The sequence below is a fragment of the Nymphalis io genome, chromosome 22 (genome assembly GCF_905147045.1).
Source record: "Nymphalis io chromosome 22, ilAglIoxx1.1, whole genome shotgun sequence".
Lineage (NCBI taxonomy): Eukaryota > Metazoa > Arthropoda > Insecta > Lepidoptera > Nymphalidae > Nymphalis > Nymphalis io.
This window is the reverse complement of record NC_065909.1, coordinates 1,427,472-1,447,656: the sequence shown is the minus strand read 5'-3', so window position 1 is coordinate 1,447,656 and position 20,185 is coordinate 1,427,472. Positions and strand designations below refer to the sequence as shown.

Here is a 20,185-nt window from a genome sequence, read left to right as displayed (position 1 = left end):
ATTGCAATACATAATGTAAGCTTACGTAGCCCACACCAGTCGGCATGATCTTCAACTATTATCGTCATATTTCAGCCAGTTTTCACAAAACCTTTAATGACTTATACACTAAGAATTTCCTGGTGAATTACTCTGTTTGTTGGTGAAAAATGTATGAAAATCCGATCAGTAGTTTTTGAGTTTCTCGCGCTCAGACATACAGACACACGCGGAGATTTAATTTATAATATTTAGTGATAGCAGCCACTTGGCTGCTATTAAGTAGTAATCAGGCTCATTGCAATATGATATTTATGTAAGGTCAGTCGCTAGCTTTATAAGTAACTTTAATAAAATGTCAAATCAAATATTTGAGCGTCTCGAGTCGAGACGACAGTCAGGAGTGTCGCGGGCTTAATAAACGAAGATACTTCAACCTTCCACTTTGTTCTCAGAAGATCTTAATTCTGCTGACTATTTATTATTTGAATTTTTATGTTATAATTTTAACATGCTAATATATTTTTGTCTAAATGGCTCAGTGGTTGGAACATGCGTATATTAATCGAAGATTAGGCTTCAACTTAGGCAAATAATGAATTTTCATGTATTTATTTTGGTGTTTATAATAATTTATTTGTGATTGCTGAAGCAAGAAGACATCGTTAGAAATCTGCCACATGTATATCAGAGCAGCATGGTGAATTAATAAGCTTTAAAACTTTCCTTCAAATGGAGACGACTTAGTCCAGCAGTGGGACGTTTACAGGCTGTTACTCATTATATTTGTAAAATGACATTTAAAAAATTGAGAGCCACGTGCCACTGCCACGTGTCTACGTGTATTTTTCAATGGAACCAAAATTAAGGCATCAAACATACGAATGCACCAGCATTTATACTCGAAATAATGCTATGTGTACTTTGTAAAATCCACGTGATTTAACAATGTTATGTAAACCACTAATAAGTATATAAGCGATTTATTACATAAAATAATAAAATTTACAATCGATTATATAAATAATTCGACATTTAAACTAGTTAAACGTAAATATAATTATTATATATTAAAAAAATTCTACTATATATCTACTACATATTGCAAGGAAATGAGAATATAATAATTGTATATAATGCTGTACATTTTCCGTATAAAATATTATATCAATTTAAAATAACGCTTTAACAATCAGCCTCCAGTCTATAAAGGTCGTCTTATGTCATAATCTGCGCTTTTTGTGCTTAACTAAGCGGAGAAAGCGCTTTCAGTGGAGAAATGCCGGAATTTCAAATGATATAAACATATAATAAAGTATAATGGATTCATCTATTATTGAATATCTCTATCTATAATAGATATGTAATATAACCGCTTATATTCCTTCTGTTTTCTTAGTTATTATATTAAAGTAAATGTTTTTGATATTTAAGTATATATAATACAGTAACAGCCTGTTAATGTCCCACTGCTGGGCTAAGGCCTCCTCTCCCTTTTGAGGAGAAGGTTGTGGAGCTTATTCCACCACGCTGCTCCAATGCGGGTTGGTAGAATACACATGTGGCAGAATTTCAATAAAATTAGACACATGCAGGTTTCCTCACGATGTTTTCCTTAACACCGTTAAGCACGAGATGAATTATAATCACAAATTAAGCACATGAAAATACAGTGGTGCTTGCCCGGGTTTGAACCCACGATCATCGGATAAGATTCACGCGTTCTAACCACTGGGCCACCTCGGCTTATATAATAACGGCCTTATAAACGTTGCTTAGCCGGTGATTAGTTAGGCTGCTCCGCGAGGCCTGATAAATACTCTACCAGCGAGCAATCGTAATCGCGATCTGGGGAACTGGATTAGAGAGCCGTAGCCTCCTTCTGTGAGACCGTCTTGGTCCAAGAAGGAGACGAGGATGGCAGCTGCGATGGCGTCTCGCTGCCACATGCACTAACGAGAAGTGAGGGTGAGATTACCTTTGCCTTTGGATATGCCGACCCGCGATCAGAACGACGAAAGGACGTAGCTGTATATTCATTCTATAACAGTTGTTTAAAATACCAAAAACCTACTCTTTTTCCCGGGGAGTCGGTTACCTTGACGATTTCCATTATAAACTGTATTAAGCCCATGTTGGACCAGTGCATCGCGCCACAATACGAGCAATGTTTTCAATGGCGTATTGTTTATTCTATATTGGCCATTTGGAATACAACAGTTATATTATATATTAAATATATATTAAATTGGTATTCATATTTTGCAGAAAACTATTTTTTATATAATAATCTCGGGGATAATTATAATCTATACATATGTATATAATGACTTGTCTTTACTGATTTATCAACGCAGACCCTAAACCACAGGGGTTAAGAACATGAAATTTTGATAGTAAGAAAGGATTATTGGAAATTCAACCCCTAAAGGAGGTATAATAAGACACGGTTATTAATTAAGTTAGAAGCATAAAATTTCATATAAGCTTCTGATTATATAAGCTTCTGCTTCTGAAAATAGGGGTTGATAGTTTGTATGGAAAGTCCGTTAATTTTGAAGTAAAAAGAATGAAATTTAATATTAAAACCGAGTCTCTAAGTTTCTACTGGGGTTTGCACTGTGAAAATTTTCATAAAGGAACCGGCTTTTACATAGTAAGTTAACACTAAGAAAGGGTTTTTGAAAACTTAACCCCCAAGGTACTTATAAAGAGGAATTATGAAAGTTTGTATGGAAATCCTTCATTTTTGAAGTAAGATCTATGGAAATTAGTGTTGATCAATTCTGAATTATGACGCGAGTAAAGCACTAGTCATTTTATATAACGTAACGAATTAAAAATAACAAAACCCGCCACAATGCTCGTGAAATACGTAAAACATCTAAATTTACAGTTAAAGAATTAATAATTAAATATTGAGTGAAATACATAAAAACATACGAGTTTCGTTAATAAAATAAACATAAAGTTTTCTTATTATTAAAATAATATATAGCAATCAAGTATTGTTTGCCACGCACACACAAGGGAGTACAGAGTGGGGGTGAAGAAGGGACATCACCGTGTGCTGTCACATTACGAAAGTTTATCTCCCAAAGGGCGCCAATATATATTTCACGTTAGTAAGGTAAAGTTAAAATCGTAGCAGGATACTCAAAGTGAGCGCGAATAACTATTGTAGCATTTCGTTTTAAACAATGCGGATTCAAGGAAATGAAATAACACCGGAGGAGGAGGGGTTTGAACCCTCATTACTTCATATCGAATGAGGAAATTTTGAATCACTTCCGGCTTATTTTAGACTTTACTGAACTATATACAGAGTGATAATTACATGAATTATCATTATATTTATTGATTATCTAGCTTTCTAGTTATCGCGTCGGATTTCTATTATATATTTAGTAGTTTTATTTTTTTAAACAGCAATACTTAGTTTTGTTGTGTTAAGGTTTGAAGGGTGAGTGAGCCAGTGTAACTACAGACACAAGGGACATAACATCTGAGGCACCAAGGTTAGTGGCGCAAGGTGGTATATGCGATGATTAGTATTTCTTACATCGGTAATATCTATGGCCGATGGTGGCCGCTTAATATCAGATCGCCCATTTACCCGTCCACTATAACATAAATAAAAAAAGGCATACGGGATATATCATCTTAATTCCCAAGGTTGGTGAGTCATTCGCGATGGTTAAAATTTTCTTACGGTGACAGTGTATGCACAGTGAGATCTACTTACTATCAAGTATTGGCCCATTGGCCGTCCACCTATATATTTTTTGGTAAAGCTTTACCTGCTTTTGCTGATGACTGATGTTATATTTATGTAAAACTATACAAGTATACATTTTAATTGGTAAAGTTTACTCATTTTTTTTTTGCCATGTCAGATCATTCAATTGTGTAATTAAAATAACAGCGTATATTATAATTGATTAATAAAAAAAAATACTTCTGGCAGTCTTGTTGGTTCATGTACATAGACTACATTCTGATCGTAACCTTTCGTAGCTTGAGATTTTTTTTTTTAAATGTATAGCCTAGCGTTCCCTTTTATCACACCTGATGGAAAGTGAGATACAGTCTAAGGTGGAGCGCGCTCGCCTAGTGGATGCCTATTCACTCTTGACTTGAAGTTACCCATATTGTAGGTGGTGGGGAAAACGAAGGTCGGGAGGGTATTCCAGACCTTGGCTGTGCAAATCGTTTCGTATGTGTCTTAAATACGTCAACTACGTACGGGTGCAGATCATTTCGATACCTCGCAGTTCTTTGGTACAAATTGAATTTGTATATTTTGTAAATTTAATAAAGTATATTTTGATTTTTATATATGAATAATTTAATATTTGAATAAACTGTATGGCAGTTGTTTTGGTGTAATTCCCATCTCGAGTGAAAAAAGAGGTGCGATGGAGGCTTTAGAGCACACAATCGGTATTGAGGCCAAGGTCGGGTTGAGTCAAAGGGCTTTTGTACGGGTTTGCAAGACGCTGAAAGATGCCTCATTTTCTTACATAAAAGAAACTGATATAAGTTGACCCTCGTGCTTTTAATGTTTCCATATTATTGGCAGGTCAAGCTTCAATTTATACGTAACTAGCTATTCAGAACGGTTTTGAATAAAAATTTAAATGCAACGAATGAGTGAATGTATTATGAATGAAAGTATTTATTTATTTTTTACATTCAGTCTACAGTTCAATATCGCAATATTCATAAAAGTAATTAATCTTAGTTTACTTTAAAATGTTTAGTTATGCAAGAGTTTTTTTTTACATAACTTAATATTCAAAACGATGGTGATGTCCTCCTGATTGATTTCGGCAAAGGCGGCCAATCTCAAGGGAGACCAACCAACTGCGCAAGACATATTATAGTGCACAAGTGTGTGTGTAAACACAGCGTGCACTCTCTATTCCCTAACTCTCTAAGTCGATGGGACGTCTTCAGGAGTGTCTTCGCTTCCAACTTTCAGACTCCGGGCTGCTACTGATAAGTTTGTACAGATAAACCCAATGACTTTTTATCGGCATGACCTTGGAGTTAAAACCTGGGATTGAAACCCAGGATCTCGGGATCAACTTACAATGAAATTACTTTTTCCTTATCGTTTTATCATCGGTTGTTAATATATGTTTTCGTCAATTCATTTATATATTCCGTTTATGATATATGTCTAATTATTTGATGTATATTCAATAGCAAGAATCCATCACGATAAAAAGCTTAATAAAACTAAGCACAAATGAAAAAGTAATAATAACTTAGACTCGGACAAGTCTTGTAATCTCTTTTTTTTAAATACAAAGTTCCAACGATGATATTATTAAGAATAACTATCAAAAGAAATATTTTGTTTTATTATCCATTGCCTGAACGAGTGATAATGTCCAATTTTCGAGACAAGCCAACTGCACTGGAAATATAGTGCACAAGTTTTTGCGAACACGGCATACATTTTGTTTTTGCCCGTAGCATTAAAACGCACCATTTCCAAAAGCGCCACCATCGATATTATGTTTCTCCAAGGTCAAATGATGAGATTGAGAGTTCCACACTTGCATCATCAAGAAGCACTCGGTCTTTTGTATATTTGACAGGGGACTATAAATAAAAGTCGTAAATGAAATTACCAAGTCACGTCACAAAGTTATCACAGCCACAAAAAAGCGTAAACCTTAAACTTCAAATATACCAAAATCGACCCCATTATGTAATGAACATATTTAACGGATAAATATTATGAGTGATAGTTAGTGACGCCCAGGTTGGTTTACACAAACGTCAAAAAATACATTTATTTATCTAAATTCTTAGTGAAAATTTAGTGGGTATTTTATATATTGCTATCATGACATCTGGCTGCTTTTATTTGATTTCAAATAGACTTTATAATAACTTGTAAAATCTATTTTAATCAAATATATATTGAGTTCTTTATTTAAAAAAAATCTTATCAGTGTTCTACACACCCATTTTAGCATTCGAAAAAAATTAATGAAAGTAATATCCGTCACGCTAAAACCTTCGAGTTTTTGAAGAGGAAATTAATGTAATTCAATAATAAGAGATTATTTTATGTACATATATCATTTTACCAATTGATATCATATGACAGGAAGTTTAAGATAAACTGCCTAGGTATTTATCTTTGCCATTATATTTATATGTATGTTTAATTCAATAACCCATTAACGAGGAAGTTGGCATTCATGGTGGTTTTTATATCATCAATTTTGTTGTAACTCTTCACTGGATCGGTGCAGCATATCAGCTACTATACTGTTTTAAAGATCGCAATAATAGTAGGATACACAGACCAACATCTATCTTGTTTGCTAATTTAAGTTATTGTATATGCTTCATAGATATTGAAAGATATAGTTTTCTTTTTTTTAAATAATATATAAACTCTGTACATAAGTGTTAGTACCATATATCCTTTTTTATACCATAACTAAGGTTTATGCAAAATTTCATTATGATCGATTGAGTAAATACATGAAAACGTGTATAGAACACTCCCTTGTTCGTGGCATTCTCTATATCAACTTCATTACAGAAAAATCACGAATAAAAAGTCCATTCCGACCTAGAATATTCCGAGCTGCTCAAGTTTCTGTAAAGTTCCGAATGGAATTCTACGATGCACTTTTCACAAGCGTTTCCCGCCACAAAGCGAGACAACGCATCAAAAACTCTCGACTAAAGCACTCGAACTACCGTAGCTTTTTCAAATAAATCTGACCATTAAAAACTGACGCGTTACGATCTCCAACGCTCCAATGCTCACGTCATTAAGGCTGCGATGGATCAGAATCGGGTAATGACAGTGTTCGATTGCAAGTTAGAGAGGCCGAATGCTATAACGCCGCTATAATTTCTTTCATTTATTTTCGATTCGATATTCAAATTTTTTCTTTAATGTATAATAGGTAGCACTGGAAAATGGGTCACCTCGGGTGTTGCAATTGTCCATGGGCGGTGGAATGAAAGTGACTAACTTTCATCAGGTAAGCCTCCTGCTCGTATACCAAAAAAAGTGATTAGTGACCACTTGCTATCGGATGACCATAAGCGGTGACACTGTAAGAAATATTAACCTACCCAACATCGCCAACCAATGTCGCTGATGCCTGTAATTACTGGATCATTTCACCTTTAGGCTGAAACGCAATAATGCCAAGAATATACATGATGTATGGGTGCTACCCAAAGGGGCTTGCACAATCCAATAAATAAATATTAATTTAATTAATATCGTTTGTTACCAGTTAATCTTATATAAAAGACAAACGTTATTATAAAATAATCCTATTTGCTTAGAATTGGGTCAATAAATCTAACTTTATGCTCACGTTGCATAACTTTGTTGTTCAACTCCGGTTTCATATGCGTTGCACAGAACAAACAAGTTGTGGCTTGTTTTCATAATAAACTTTGTAAGTTAAACATCCTAGTTTTAGGTACTGCAGAGCTATTCCGTAAGAACCAACTCGAAGCTCATCGGAAACGATCGTGAAATGTCAGAAAGATATTCAATATTGACTATAGTAATTAACTTAAGTATCACTGTATTGTTATCATTACTTAAAGCATTGATACTGTGAGGGTCAAAACACATACCCGATACGACTTCGCATGTTGGTCGTATATCGTACCACGATGCGATGTCTCTACTCCACGCAATGCACTTCGATGATTTCCGTTGTGCCGCCAACAATAGAACTAAGACTTTACTAGAAGACAGAGTTTACAAAAAATAATAATACTTGAAATGCCCGTTTTTAAGAAATTACTAATGTTCCTATTTACCTCTCCAATTAACCGTACAGGTTGTGTTAGGAGTGGGGATGACGAATGAGTTAGTTACACACTTGCGACTTTTACATCGCTGGGCGGCCCGTAAGCTATTGCGCTATTAACGCTTTTACAGAATAATTTATGAATATTAGCTTGCACCAAGCCCTCAAATAACTTAAAGTTTGTAGAGGGGGCGCTCATTCTGACTGGTCTTAGCCTAGCTGGGTACGAGTTTTGAAGGTTATTGTTTTAACTTGGTGTTTGTCATAATAGGCTCATCACCAACTATATATTTCATAAAATTGGTTCGGTTTCAGTATTGCATTTTATTTAAGTTTCACCAAGTCAGATCGTAAAATGTCAATGATTTTGTTTAATAAGTAATGTTCACTTAACTTAAAGATATATTTTCATATTAATGGTTGAATATATTTATTTTATAGGAGACTTTGTAATATCTAACTGAAAAAAACTGCTAAGCCATTGTCTATAAAACTTATACCAGAAGATGTGGCGCGTTTGGAGTTTTTAATATATAATATTGGTGTATAAGTAATTGCGGTTCGCAGTTTCACCCATTTTATATTTAGATTTGACATGCTTGAATTTCATTTTTGTAATTGAAAACAAAGGGAATGGAGGTAAATCATCGATGAAATAGAAATTTAAGTCACTATTAACAACATGGTACCGTCAGTTCTCATGTTTTAAAACTTCAAGAGCTACAAACGTAATTATCAATGTCTTATGTACACGAATTAGTAATTTACTCAAAAATATAAAACAGAAAATTACTCAAAATCATCATTTAGTTTCATGACACCTTCTTCCACTTGTCTTTTTTAATTATTTCAAATTATTAAACGAAATTTTTTACTAAAAAAATTGGTTTTTTTATACAACTTCAACGCTACGTTAATGTGGTGTAAGATTATAGTTATAAATACACAATAAAATATACCATGTTTTAAATTATAATCTTACATTATTTTATGTAAAATGAGTATTATTTGCAGTTAAGATTTATATAATTTTTTTTTTTTTACAAATGTTTTTTAAGCTAGAAATTAAGTGATTTTATGCCTTAAACTAATAGTACTAAGGTTCAAAATACCATAATTCCGAATCGCTTTTGTTATAATAGTATAAATTGAATCCCTTATATATATTATTAAGGTTTACACTGCTGTAACAGTAAATTAACCTTTCGTAACAAAAGAGCCCTCGTCGTTTCTATTATTTGTATTCACATTCTTGTCTTTTTATGAGCTCATCATTAAGGATATCAGCGTTAGGTAGGTTTTATTAACATTATACATACATACTATTGTAAAATGAAAAACTACCGCCCCATTTCACTTTTAAGCCATGTTTACAAATTGTTTTCGAGGGTAATCACGAATCGTCTTGCCCGAAAATTCGATGACTTCCAACCCGTGGAACAGGCTGGGTTTCGAAAAGGCTTCAGTACCGTAGACCACATACACACACTAAGGCAAATAATACAGAAGACCGAGGAATATAATCAGCCTCTATGCCTAGCGTTTGTGGACTACGAAAAAGCCTTCGATACCATCGAGACCTGGGCTGTTCTGGAATCCATGCAGAGATGCCTAATTGACTGTCGGTATGTCCAGGTGGTAAAGTGTTTGTACGAAGCCGCAACCATGACCGTCCAAGTACAAGATCAGAGCACAAGACCAATCCAATTGCATCGCGTTGTAAGACAGGGAGATGTAATATCACCGAAACTCTTTACCAATGCATTGGAGGACGTCTTCAAGACGCTCGATTGGAACGGACGCGGCATTAATATAAATGGTGAACACATTACACATCTGCGATTTGCCGACGACATTGTCATCATGGCGGAGACTCTGCAGGATTTGGAAGAGATGCTAAACAGCCTGAGCGATTCTTCAAGACAAGTAGGTCTCGGGATGAACATTGAAAAGACCAAAATTATGGCAAACCGTCATGTATCCCCGAGACCAGTGGTCGTAAATGGCTCTCCACTTGAAGTTGTGCAGGAATATATCTACCTGGGCCAAACTATACAACTTGGCCGGCACAACTTTGAGAAGGAGGCTAAAAGAAGAATACGTTTGGGCTGGGCGGCATTCGGGAGGTTACGTCATATTTTTGAATCGTCGATCCCACAGTCGCTTAAGACCAGGGTCTTCAATCAGTGCGTCCTACCTGTAATGACTTACGGTGCCGAAACGTGGACACTTACCGTAGGACTGGTCCACCAATTTAGGGTCGCTCAGTGAGCAATGGAACGCGCGATGCTTGGGGTTTCTCTGGCAGATAGAATCCGAAATGAGGACATTCGCCAGAGAACTAAAGTCACCGACATCGCGCTTAGAATTAGCTCGCTGAAGTGGAAGTGGGCTGGTCATGTCTCCAGGCGCATTGATGGCCGATGAAGCCGACACGTGTTGGAGTGGAGACCACGCTTAGGCAAACGTAGTGTAGGACGCCCTGTGACAAGATGGGCCGACGATTTAAAAAAGGTGGCAGGTTCGGGATGGATGCGGACTGCCCAAGATCGGGATGGTTGGCGTTCTATGGGGGAGGCTTTCGTCCAGCAGTGGACGGCAAAAGGCTGAAAAAAAAAAAAAAAACTATTGTAAAAGTACTCAAGTAAAACAATCCTTCACATTTACTTTTAACATTTTATTCTCTTCCACACGTATCTTGTTATATAATTTATTACTAATTAATATTTTACAATTCTATTACAATTTTTATTGGAATTCCCGCAATCACCCTGGCAACCGTCGAACGCGTCTATTTTTTCGTGTTTTTTTCTTTTTTTCCAACCAGTGTTAATTTAGTTAAAAATATTACCATTACTTTCTAAAAATCTCAAAATAATCGTTAAAAATCAGTAAAACCTTACACTATACATTATGTACTATCTGCTTTATTCATCTGGTGGCTAAATATAATCTAGCTCGTAGGTAAATCGAATGTTTATTAATCAAATTTTTGACCTGGGAACGATTAAACTTGATCAAATTCAACCCCAAAAAGCAGGTCAGCACATTAACCGTTAAAAACTCTTTTATTTGTATCTCCTCATTTTTAAAAACCCCTCTTGTTGCCGCAGCTAATTTCGGAATACTTGGCGTGGATATTTCAAGTGTCAACGCACGCAAAGGCCGTCAACGCACCTGCAAGTTCCGTGGTTTTGCGGATGTCCACGAGTGATGATAGTTATTTTTCATCCGGATTTTCATGCCTTTAAGGCACCAAATTTTGGGTTCAAATACCGGTTCAACCCAGTAAAATCTTTTGGCTTGATGATAATTGAATATTATTAATGAGTATCAGAATTAATAATACACTTACAATCTGTCTTGTCTTCCAACTAAGTTACGAGATAAGTGTAAGCAGAATATTGCTTGGATGTTTGTTCTCCATAGTATTTGTTCTGTTTGATAGGGGTTACTTAGTTAGAAAGTTTCGTAAACGTTAACAAAGAGTTGCCTAAAATCCCATTAATAATTTGTGAAACCTTTTAAAACTTGGTTCATTAATAAAATTCCGGCTTTAGTTGGACGAAGATATTTTTACCTCAGTCATATATTTTATCCACAGTTTTAAAAACATTTATCTTAGTATCATATTATTAGTTGCCCTATAAAAAAATGATTCTGCTTGAATTCTGGTTAAAACATAGACTTCATTAATAAGACGTACATCTGTTTTATCTACTACTACTCGTCGGAAGGTTATTCGTCGAAGCCTCGTTTGTAGACAATATTTAATGAGCACTTCTTTATTGGATTTATTCAAGACTAGTCAATTACGGAATAAAATGTCATCAAACAATATAGTGCCTTTTGTTTTCTACGATGAAAACAAAACTTTGCATATTTATTTATAATTGTAATTACTAATAAAGAATCTTATGTAAATTAAATTTTAATGACTTACTATTGATGTACATGTGTGTCTCTTTTATTGGAGATCCTAAATAAAATATATAATTTGAATATAATAATATAATGTATATATATATTATAATATATATATATATTATTATATATATATATATATTATTATATATATATATATATATATATATATATATATATATATATATATATATATAATGATGATGATAATGAACATTAAGCTTTATTAATGTTGTTAAACCAGCCTGTGAATGTCCCACTGCTGGGCTAAGGCCTCCTCTCCTTGAGGAGAAGGTAAGGAGCTTATTCCACCACGCTGCTCCAATGCGGGTTGGTGGAATACACATTTGGCTGAATTTCAATGAAATTAGACACATGCAGGTTTCCTCGTGATGTATTCCTTCACCGTCAAGCACGAGATGAATTATAAAAACAAAGTACATGGAAACTCAGTGGTACTTGCCCGAGTTTGAATCCACGATCATCAATTCAAAACAAAAGATTCATGCGTTCTAACCACTGGGCCATTTCGGCTATCTAGTTCGGATATCTAGTTCTAATAAGATGTAAATAAAATAAATAAATATTTTAATTATCAACTTTTGATTTAATGAGATAATTAATATTTGAAGTTAATTGTTTGAGCGCAATTTTTGTTTGAATTACTGATCCAAAAATGCTTCACTCACACTCACATGCTAAAGTTTTCTTTTTTATTCCAGTCTCCTCCCTACCAAGTCCAACGACGGAGGAGGATGAGGATGAAGATGAGACCACGCCCAGTAGAGCTGACGCTGACGATGATGGAAGAGTTTACAAGAATCCGAGGAACTCACCATCAGCCCAGTGCCCCAGAGATGAAGAGCAGGCTACATTACTTGTAATTCATTATTTTTGAAATTTCGTAGCCAAGTGGGATCTCTCATTTGTCTTACCGTTGGACTAAGTTATTACGCAGTTCGTACTAAGTTCTTACGCATCACTACATATTATAAAACTAAGTTTCCCTCAGTCTATCTGTCTGCGCGTACGTAATAAACTTAAAACTACCTAATTATTTTTTTTATATGGTTTTCACCAATAGACGAAATGATTCATGAAGAAGGAAGGATAAAAAAAAACAAAACTCCCGTGAGATTCTTTCGCCGGTTCTTCTCAGTTCTGACGTGTTTATTTCCGAATCGTTAGTAATTAATTTTGACAAGCAATTAATAAAATTATATAAAGATTTTTGATTTTGATATATTGTTTATGAATCGATTTTAATGATTATTTATGTGTAAATAATATATAGCTACAAAGTGGTCCCATATTTTATTAGTAATGAACATTACTAAGTTTTATTTGAACCGTACGAATAAAAATTTTAAGTTGTGATTTTTACATTTAAAATGGTGATGATAATGTCAAAAAAAAATCTTATAAATTTAATAGATTTTCAAATAATTTCCTTCTACCGGTTATGAAATTGAAAAAAAAACTAATGAAATATTTTTCCCAGGGACAAAAGTGTCTTCGGAAATGCTCTTCTGACGAGGACTGCAAGAGTAAAAAGAAGAAATGTCTCTGTGATGGAGCTTGTGGAATGTCGTGCATCAAACCAGGTGAGTGACGATATTATAATATAATCCCTTACGAGATGTGAATTGTTAGGAAGGTGGTTTGTGGGTCCATAACAAAACCTTCGCTTATAGTTCAAAGAGCATTTATTACGATGTAACTTAAATGATATCCCACTTAGTGTTTTAAATAACCAAACGGTCTCCTATAATAATAATAATGTTCTCCAGACCGATTTCGGCCACGGCGGTCAATCTCAAGAGAGATTATCCAACAACGCAGGAGATATTATAGTGCACAAGCGTGTGTGCAAACACAGGTGCACTCTCTATTCCCTAACTCTCACAATCCGATGGAACGGCAATCCGACACGACACTTCCAACTTCCAGACTCCGGGCTGCTACTGAGAATTTTCTGACAGAAAAACCCAATATATTTTTAGTGGCCTGACCTGGGAATTGAACCCACGACCTCCGGGTCTGCCTTATATCACGCCACTAAACCAACGAGGCAGTCAATCCTATCCTGTTATAATATACTATTGAAGCGTTTATTTCAACGCCACAACGATAAATTACCCACAGCAAAACCGTCCTCATATATTACATCTAAAAGGGTTCAAAATTATCACGATGGTCGAAATTTATTTATCGATATTTTAAACCCGGTTTGGCTTTATTTTTGTAATGTCACATCTTTCTTTTTTTGAATAAATTATAAACTTAATATTTATTGGATAATACCACATAGAAATTTAGCATTTAGCCAAAATGCTAAAAAAACCTTAGTGTAAAATATTTTTTATAAAAAAAAGTCCGAATCAAATAAATATATACATAAATATGTTTTATAAAGTATATAATAAAGAAGGGATGGTCGTACCTCTTGGGATACCAAACAGATATGTTTATAGTAACTTGGAAAATAAATTTGTTTTATCGTTTATGAATATGTACTTGCACAGAGAACACAGTTAATCACGCGCATATCTGTATGTTAATATTTCACCTGATTCTTTTTTTATTTCGTTGCTATAACGATATGGATTCTCTCAAAATTGAATTTCCACAAACCGATTCCGAGTTCCAAGACATAACAAGCGTTGTTTACAGCTAAGCTAGATCCATATAATCGCTTGCAAACAATACAAATGTAGATCTCCGACGTTGCAGTTTGCACAAACCGAATTGGAATCGATAATTTATATTGGAAACCTTCGTAGAACACTTACCATCAAGATATACAAATCACGATACACCGGATATAAATCTAGAGTTAACATTTCAACTTTAAGATTGAAATGAGTTTCTATGTAATGTAGATATTTTTTTACAATATTGACAAAGTAATTTTTTTATTAATTATTGTTAAATCCTATTAAACTATTATTGAAGATCCATAATAGACATGACACCATCAGGCTAGCCGAATGAATTCAGAAACCGTCCAGTCCAATGAACTCAGAAACTCACTAAGCTTTTATTAAACGAGGAAGACAACTGTCACTCAACAATAATAAAAAAAAGAAATCTTAAATTAGTTGCAAATTAATCTTGTGGTAAGTGGTCACCACCATAGACATTGTCGCTGTAAAAATATCAACCATCCCTCACATTGCCAGTGCATCCTCAACTTTGGGAACCAATATATTTTTTGATGACGTGACGATTGTGTGGTTTAACTTCAAGGAGGAGTCCTCCTACCACTAAATAAACTTTGAGCAAAAGAACCTCCCACTCATCATTAGTTCTAACGTCAAACGGCGTTGTTTTCGATTTCAAAGGTAAGTAAGGCATTACAGGCTCAAAAAACATAAATTTCATGATTGGTGCACAGATTTTTTAACATGATTAATATTTATTACTTTCTCAATATTGAGGGCTATTAACGTCGAATGGAAGGATAAATATTCCATATCTAGCAAATATACGAACGAAATTGTCCACTAATCTTTAGACCTATTTTTTGTTGTTTTTCTTCTCTTTCTGATATTAAATGAAACAAACAGCTGTTATTTGCTCGTGTGAAGTCTGGGTGAAAAATAACGCCTTCTGAATCATCGGGAAGTGCAACGAGGTCTCTATTATGCTTCACCACAAAAAGTTAGCGTCATGTAATAGAAGGTATTGTTAAAAATTTCTCACATAATAATTAGTTTACGAAGAACAAATACCAAATTGTACCAATTCTTAATAAGACGTTTATATATAATCGAGGAATATACGCGAAGCATAAATTATGTATATATTATTGTTGCTGCAATTTTGCTATTTTAATATTATAGTATATTGATAAATGCTATTGGACGTGACTTGATTAACTCGTTAAAGATATTTTTCCTCTGTAAATAGTTATCTGAATTAGGAAAAAAGTAGAAATCGATTGGTTTCGCATTTATGGTGGGCGAAGAATTTCCATTCGCTCTGGCTTCTGTAGTATTGAGATGGTCTGTTGCGTGGTGTTTGAACTAGCGTTGCTATGGAGACAGTAAAGTCTTAGTGAAGAGAATACTTGTCCATTATCATTTGCAATACTCCACGGCAGTGTTTTATGTAGCTGATGTCAAGAAGCTGTATTGAACAATGTAGACACCAAACATTGACAAACGGCTTCTATTGATTCAATTTACAACTTGACAAAATGACTATGTCGCCTTTATAACAGTCAATAAAATTGTAATGTATAATATTAAACATAATACGTATTAATATTAAATATTGTTGAAGATTATCTGTCATTTTTCATATTCCTACTGGTGGTAGGGCTTTGTGCAAGCTCGTCTGGGTAGGTACCACCCACTCATCAGATATTCTACCGCAAAACAGCAATACTTGATATTGTTGTGTTCCGGTTTGAAGGGTGAGTGAGCCAGTGTAATTACAGGCACAAGGGACATAAAATCTTAGTTCCCAAGGTTGGTGGCGCATTGGATATGTAAGCGATGGTTGACATTTCTTACAATGCCAATGTCTAAGAGCGTTGGTGACCACTTACCATCAGGTGGCTCCATATGCTCGTCCGCCTTCCTTTTCTATAAAAAAAAAAAAAAAAAAAAAAAAAAAAAAATATTAAACAATAATATTCTACATTTTTAATCTGTAAGCCAGAACAATGACAGATACTCTTTACGGCGGGAAAGGGATTCATTCTAAAATTATCTTACGAGCATTGCGCGCTAAATTTAATATAAGGATTTTATGATGGCATATAATACATTAATTTTATCGAAATGTCGTTTTATTTCCGAGAATAATCAAGTATTGTATTCTTTCACCTTTGTTAAACCAGTGCGACGGACGATTTCGATTGTCTTATGGAATCCATTTTAAGCGATACTTCGATACATAATCAAGCATCGATGTCAATGTCAGAATCTGTCTGTAAACATGAAATTTTAGTTTACTCACCATTTATCAAATATCTAATTAAATTTTTTGTAAGAATTAAATTAAAATTATTATTATATTTTTATATTATTTATATGTTGTGTTCAAATATTTTCTTATTTAATTACAATACTTTTCTAGATATCTACACAAAATCAGTTGTTTTTTTTTAATCGCTTATTTTTATTAACAAAAAAGGGAATAATGTAATATTCTTATTACCCAGTTCTAGTATCTTTAATATAATAAAGCCTAGTTATCGATTACAATCCTTTATAATTTTACTCATCAGTACTCCAATCAGTGACACTACCCGTAATTTTATTGCATTTACTCTAAAATCCGTTGTTTGTAGCCTTCTGATCCGTAAGAGGTAATACAATGGTAGCTTTTGAATTACGCTTCGTTTCTATTAGATGTAAGCGGAATGTTGATTCTATCGAGCAAGAAACGCAGTAGTTACTCTTTACTGACAATCTAGTTACGTAACTAATTGAATGCAGTTAAACTATCATTGATATTCTACCGCAAAACAGCAATACTTGATATTGTTGTGTTCCGGTTTGAAGGGTGAGTGAGCCAATGTAATTACAGGCACAAGGGACATAAAATCTTAGTTCCCAAGGTGGCGCATTGGCTATGTAAGCGATGGTTGACATTTCTTACAATGCCAATGTCTAAGGGCGTTTGGTGACCACTTACCATCAGGTGACCCATATGCTCGTCCGCCTTCCTATACTATAAAAAAAAAAAATTACCCTGCATGGGAATCAACGAATACTAGCTCCACACTAAATATATATATAAAGGATAAAGATAATATTACATATAATCTATGTAATCCTTTATTGAGTGAAACAATAAGTAAAAGGCATAAGTTCTTCTCCATTGACAGGCAATCAATAAATGTATAAAAATAGCACGACAATTTTTAAAAAACAATGACAGATGACGACTGATTGTAATGGCGTCGCGTACGTTATATTCAAACTTGTTGTGTTACTGAATACATCAATGTCTGTTTTTTTAAAAAAAATTTTTTTCATCACGAAATAATATTAAATAGAAAAGATTTAATTTTATTTTAATCTTCAAACGCTAACCAATTACTTTCCTCCCACTACGCAAGACATTTTCTTAAGCAGCATAATAAATTATATATTTTAAGCCTTTTCCTCAAGAGAAGGCCTTTTTCAACTGTAGGACGATTTGAGGATATAAAATTTATGTTTATTTTGGTACTTATATATAAAGATATAGTTAATTAATATATTAATGTAAAATTTTTGTTCAAACAAGTAAAATGAAACCCATTTAATAGGAAATAAGGGTTCAAAAATTTTGATATTCATAGTTGACCTATTTTAGTAAATTTACTTCAGAATTTCTCCATGACTCTCCCAATTACATTCAAGCTCTGGTAATTTACATTTTTGTTGCCAAATCACCCTTATATCTAAAGCTGTAAGAGTTGAGAGCGTTATTTTGTAAGAGCAAAATTCAAGATCTCATTTCAAACTGGTGTATAAAAGTAGTTTTGGTAGTTTTAAATAAGAAAAAAAATCTATTGGGCTTGTTATATTTAATGGTCATTTTTTAATAAAATTATTAGTTAAAATTTATACTTTTGTGTTTCAGAAAACACATACCTGATTTAAAATTCAAAGGGAGCATTACGTTGACATATTTGCCTGAAATCTTTCCGTTCGTCGAAAATGCCATCCCATCGTATTGTGAGGAAATAGAGAGTTATATTCAGCGCACACTTATGCACTTTGCATATACTATGCATATATTCTTGCCTATTTTCTTTTGAGAATCGCTGCTGTGACCAAAATGATTAAAAGAGTTGACATGTCTTTTCTATGGTCCAATAACGCAACAGCATTTCTCGCTTAGCCAAGATACTGATAACTGGTTTTATATTAAATCGTTAAAACATGCAAGCACTTAATTAATTAGGTATATCCAAATAATAGGACATACCACAGACACAGACAGCACATTTATAGAGATATGATTGTTTTTTTTTTATCTTTAATAGACCAGCGTTTGACCGTTGACTTGCCTGATGTTAAGCATCCACACGGCCTGAGACACGGTGGCAAATTGAGAAAATTATACAAAAAAACTTGTGAATTTGTTAACTAATTTTAACAATGATATAAGCTTTCTTGTGAGTTTTCAAGCTAACATTTTCCCATATATGCTTGACAGCACAAACGGGTTTAAACAAGACTGAAGTGTGGCTCGAGTGTGTAGCGAGGCTTTCAATATCTGATCAAGATTAGACACATTCAATGAACTTATAACATCTAGAAATTTATGAACTGGTTAATTTCTTTAAACAATTTGAACTTCAACAGCAATCAACTAAGTTTATCATTTTGCATATTTTATTTAACCTATCTGTTCTTAGTACGAATAAATTAATCTAACAGCTAATAAACTCTCAGCTCGGTTTCAATTATTATTTGTCGCAATAAAAGTCAAGTAATTAACATTTACACGTGTACAAAGTTATGAGTCCGTTAAACGTGTTGCTAACAATTAAAATAGTTATGTATTTCTATGATATATAATATATAGTTAAGATTAAAAGCTGAGATGGCCCTGTGGTAAGAACGCGTGAATCTTAACCGATGATCGTGGGTTCAAACCCGGGCAAGCACCACTGAATTTTCATGTGCTTAATTTGTGATTATAATTCATCTCGTGCTTTACGGTGAAGGAAAACATCGTGAGGAAACCTGCATGTGTCTAATTTCACTGAAATTCTGCCACATGTGAATTCTACCAACCCGCATTGGAGCAGCGTGGTGGAATAAGCTCCAAACCTTCTCCTCAAAAAGAGGAGAGGAGGCCTTTAGCCCAGCAGTGGGACATTCACAGGCTGTTACGGTAAGATTACACAGGAATATTTTTTAAAGGAATATTATTTTGTAGATAAAACATAAACTAACAAAAATATCCCGGAAAATGATAAGACAGCTGTAATAAAAGGATTTCTTGAAGGTAATAAACAAAATTAAAAAAAAAATGGTTTATTTAAAAATACATAAATAAGCTGAGTTTCTTTTGCCGGGTCATTGCAGGTATAAGCTTTTCTATTCGAACCAGAAAAAGATTTATAACAATCAACAAGCAAGTTAAATGCTTTTATATTGAATTCGATTATTTTTATTTAATCCGATAGTGTTTATTTCATAATATAAGTGAAGCGCTGTATAAAACGATAGCAAAATGAAGCGCCTACAAAATAATAAAAGCAATAAATGCCACTAGAGCGAAATCTTTAAATTATAAAAGCAAGGCGCTATAGGGAAAGTAAATGGCCTTTGATGTGAATAAGGTCGAGTATCTACTTAAACGTATGTAGACCAGCATTTTTTTCGGTCTGTGACATAATTTCCTAGTTTAAAGTTTAAATATGGTCTTGAACTAAAAACCCTAATTGAGATATGGATTAGCTTAATATTGTCAGCGAAGTAGGTGAATTCTCATGTGGCAGATTTTCGTAC

The 20,185-nt window shown here is 33.9% G+C and overlaps 1 protein-coding gene across 1 annotated transcript in view; it reads left to right on the top strand.

Annotated features, from left to right (window-relative positions):
- The window catches only part of LOC126777020 (uncharacterized), a 126,159-nt gene that overhangs the window by 52,054 nt on the left and 53,920 nt on the right, over positions 1-20,185 (top strand). The window contains exons 2-3 of the mRNA XM_050499842.1: positions 12,440-12,597; positions 13,219-13,321. Of these exons, the coding sequence (XP_050355799.1) occupies positions 12,440-12,597; positions 13,219-13,321 (261 nt within the window). The remainder of the gene's footprint in view (positions 1-12,439; positions 12,598-13,218; positions 13,322-20,185) is intronic.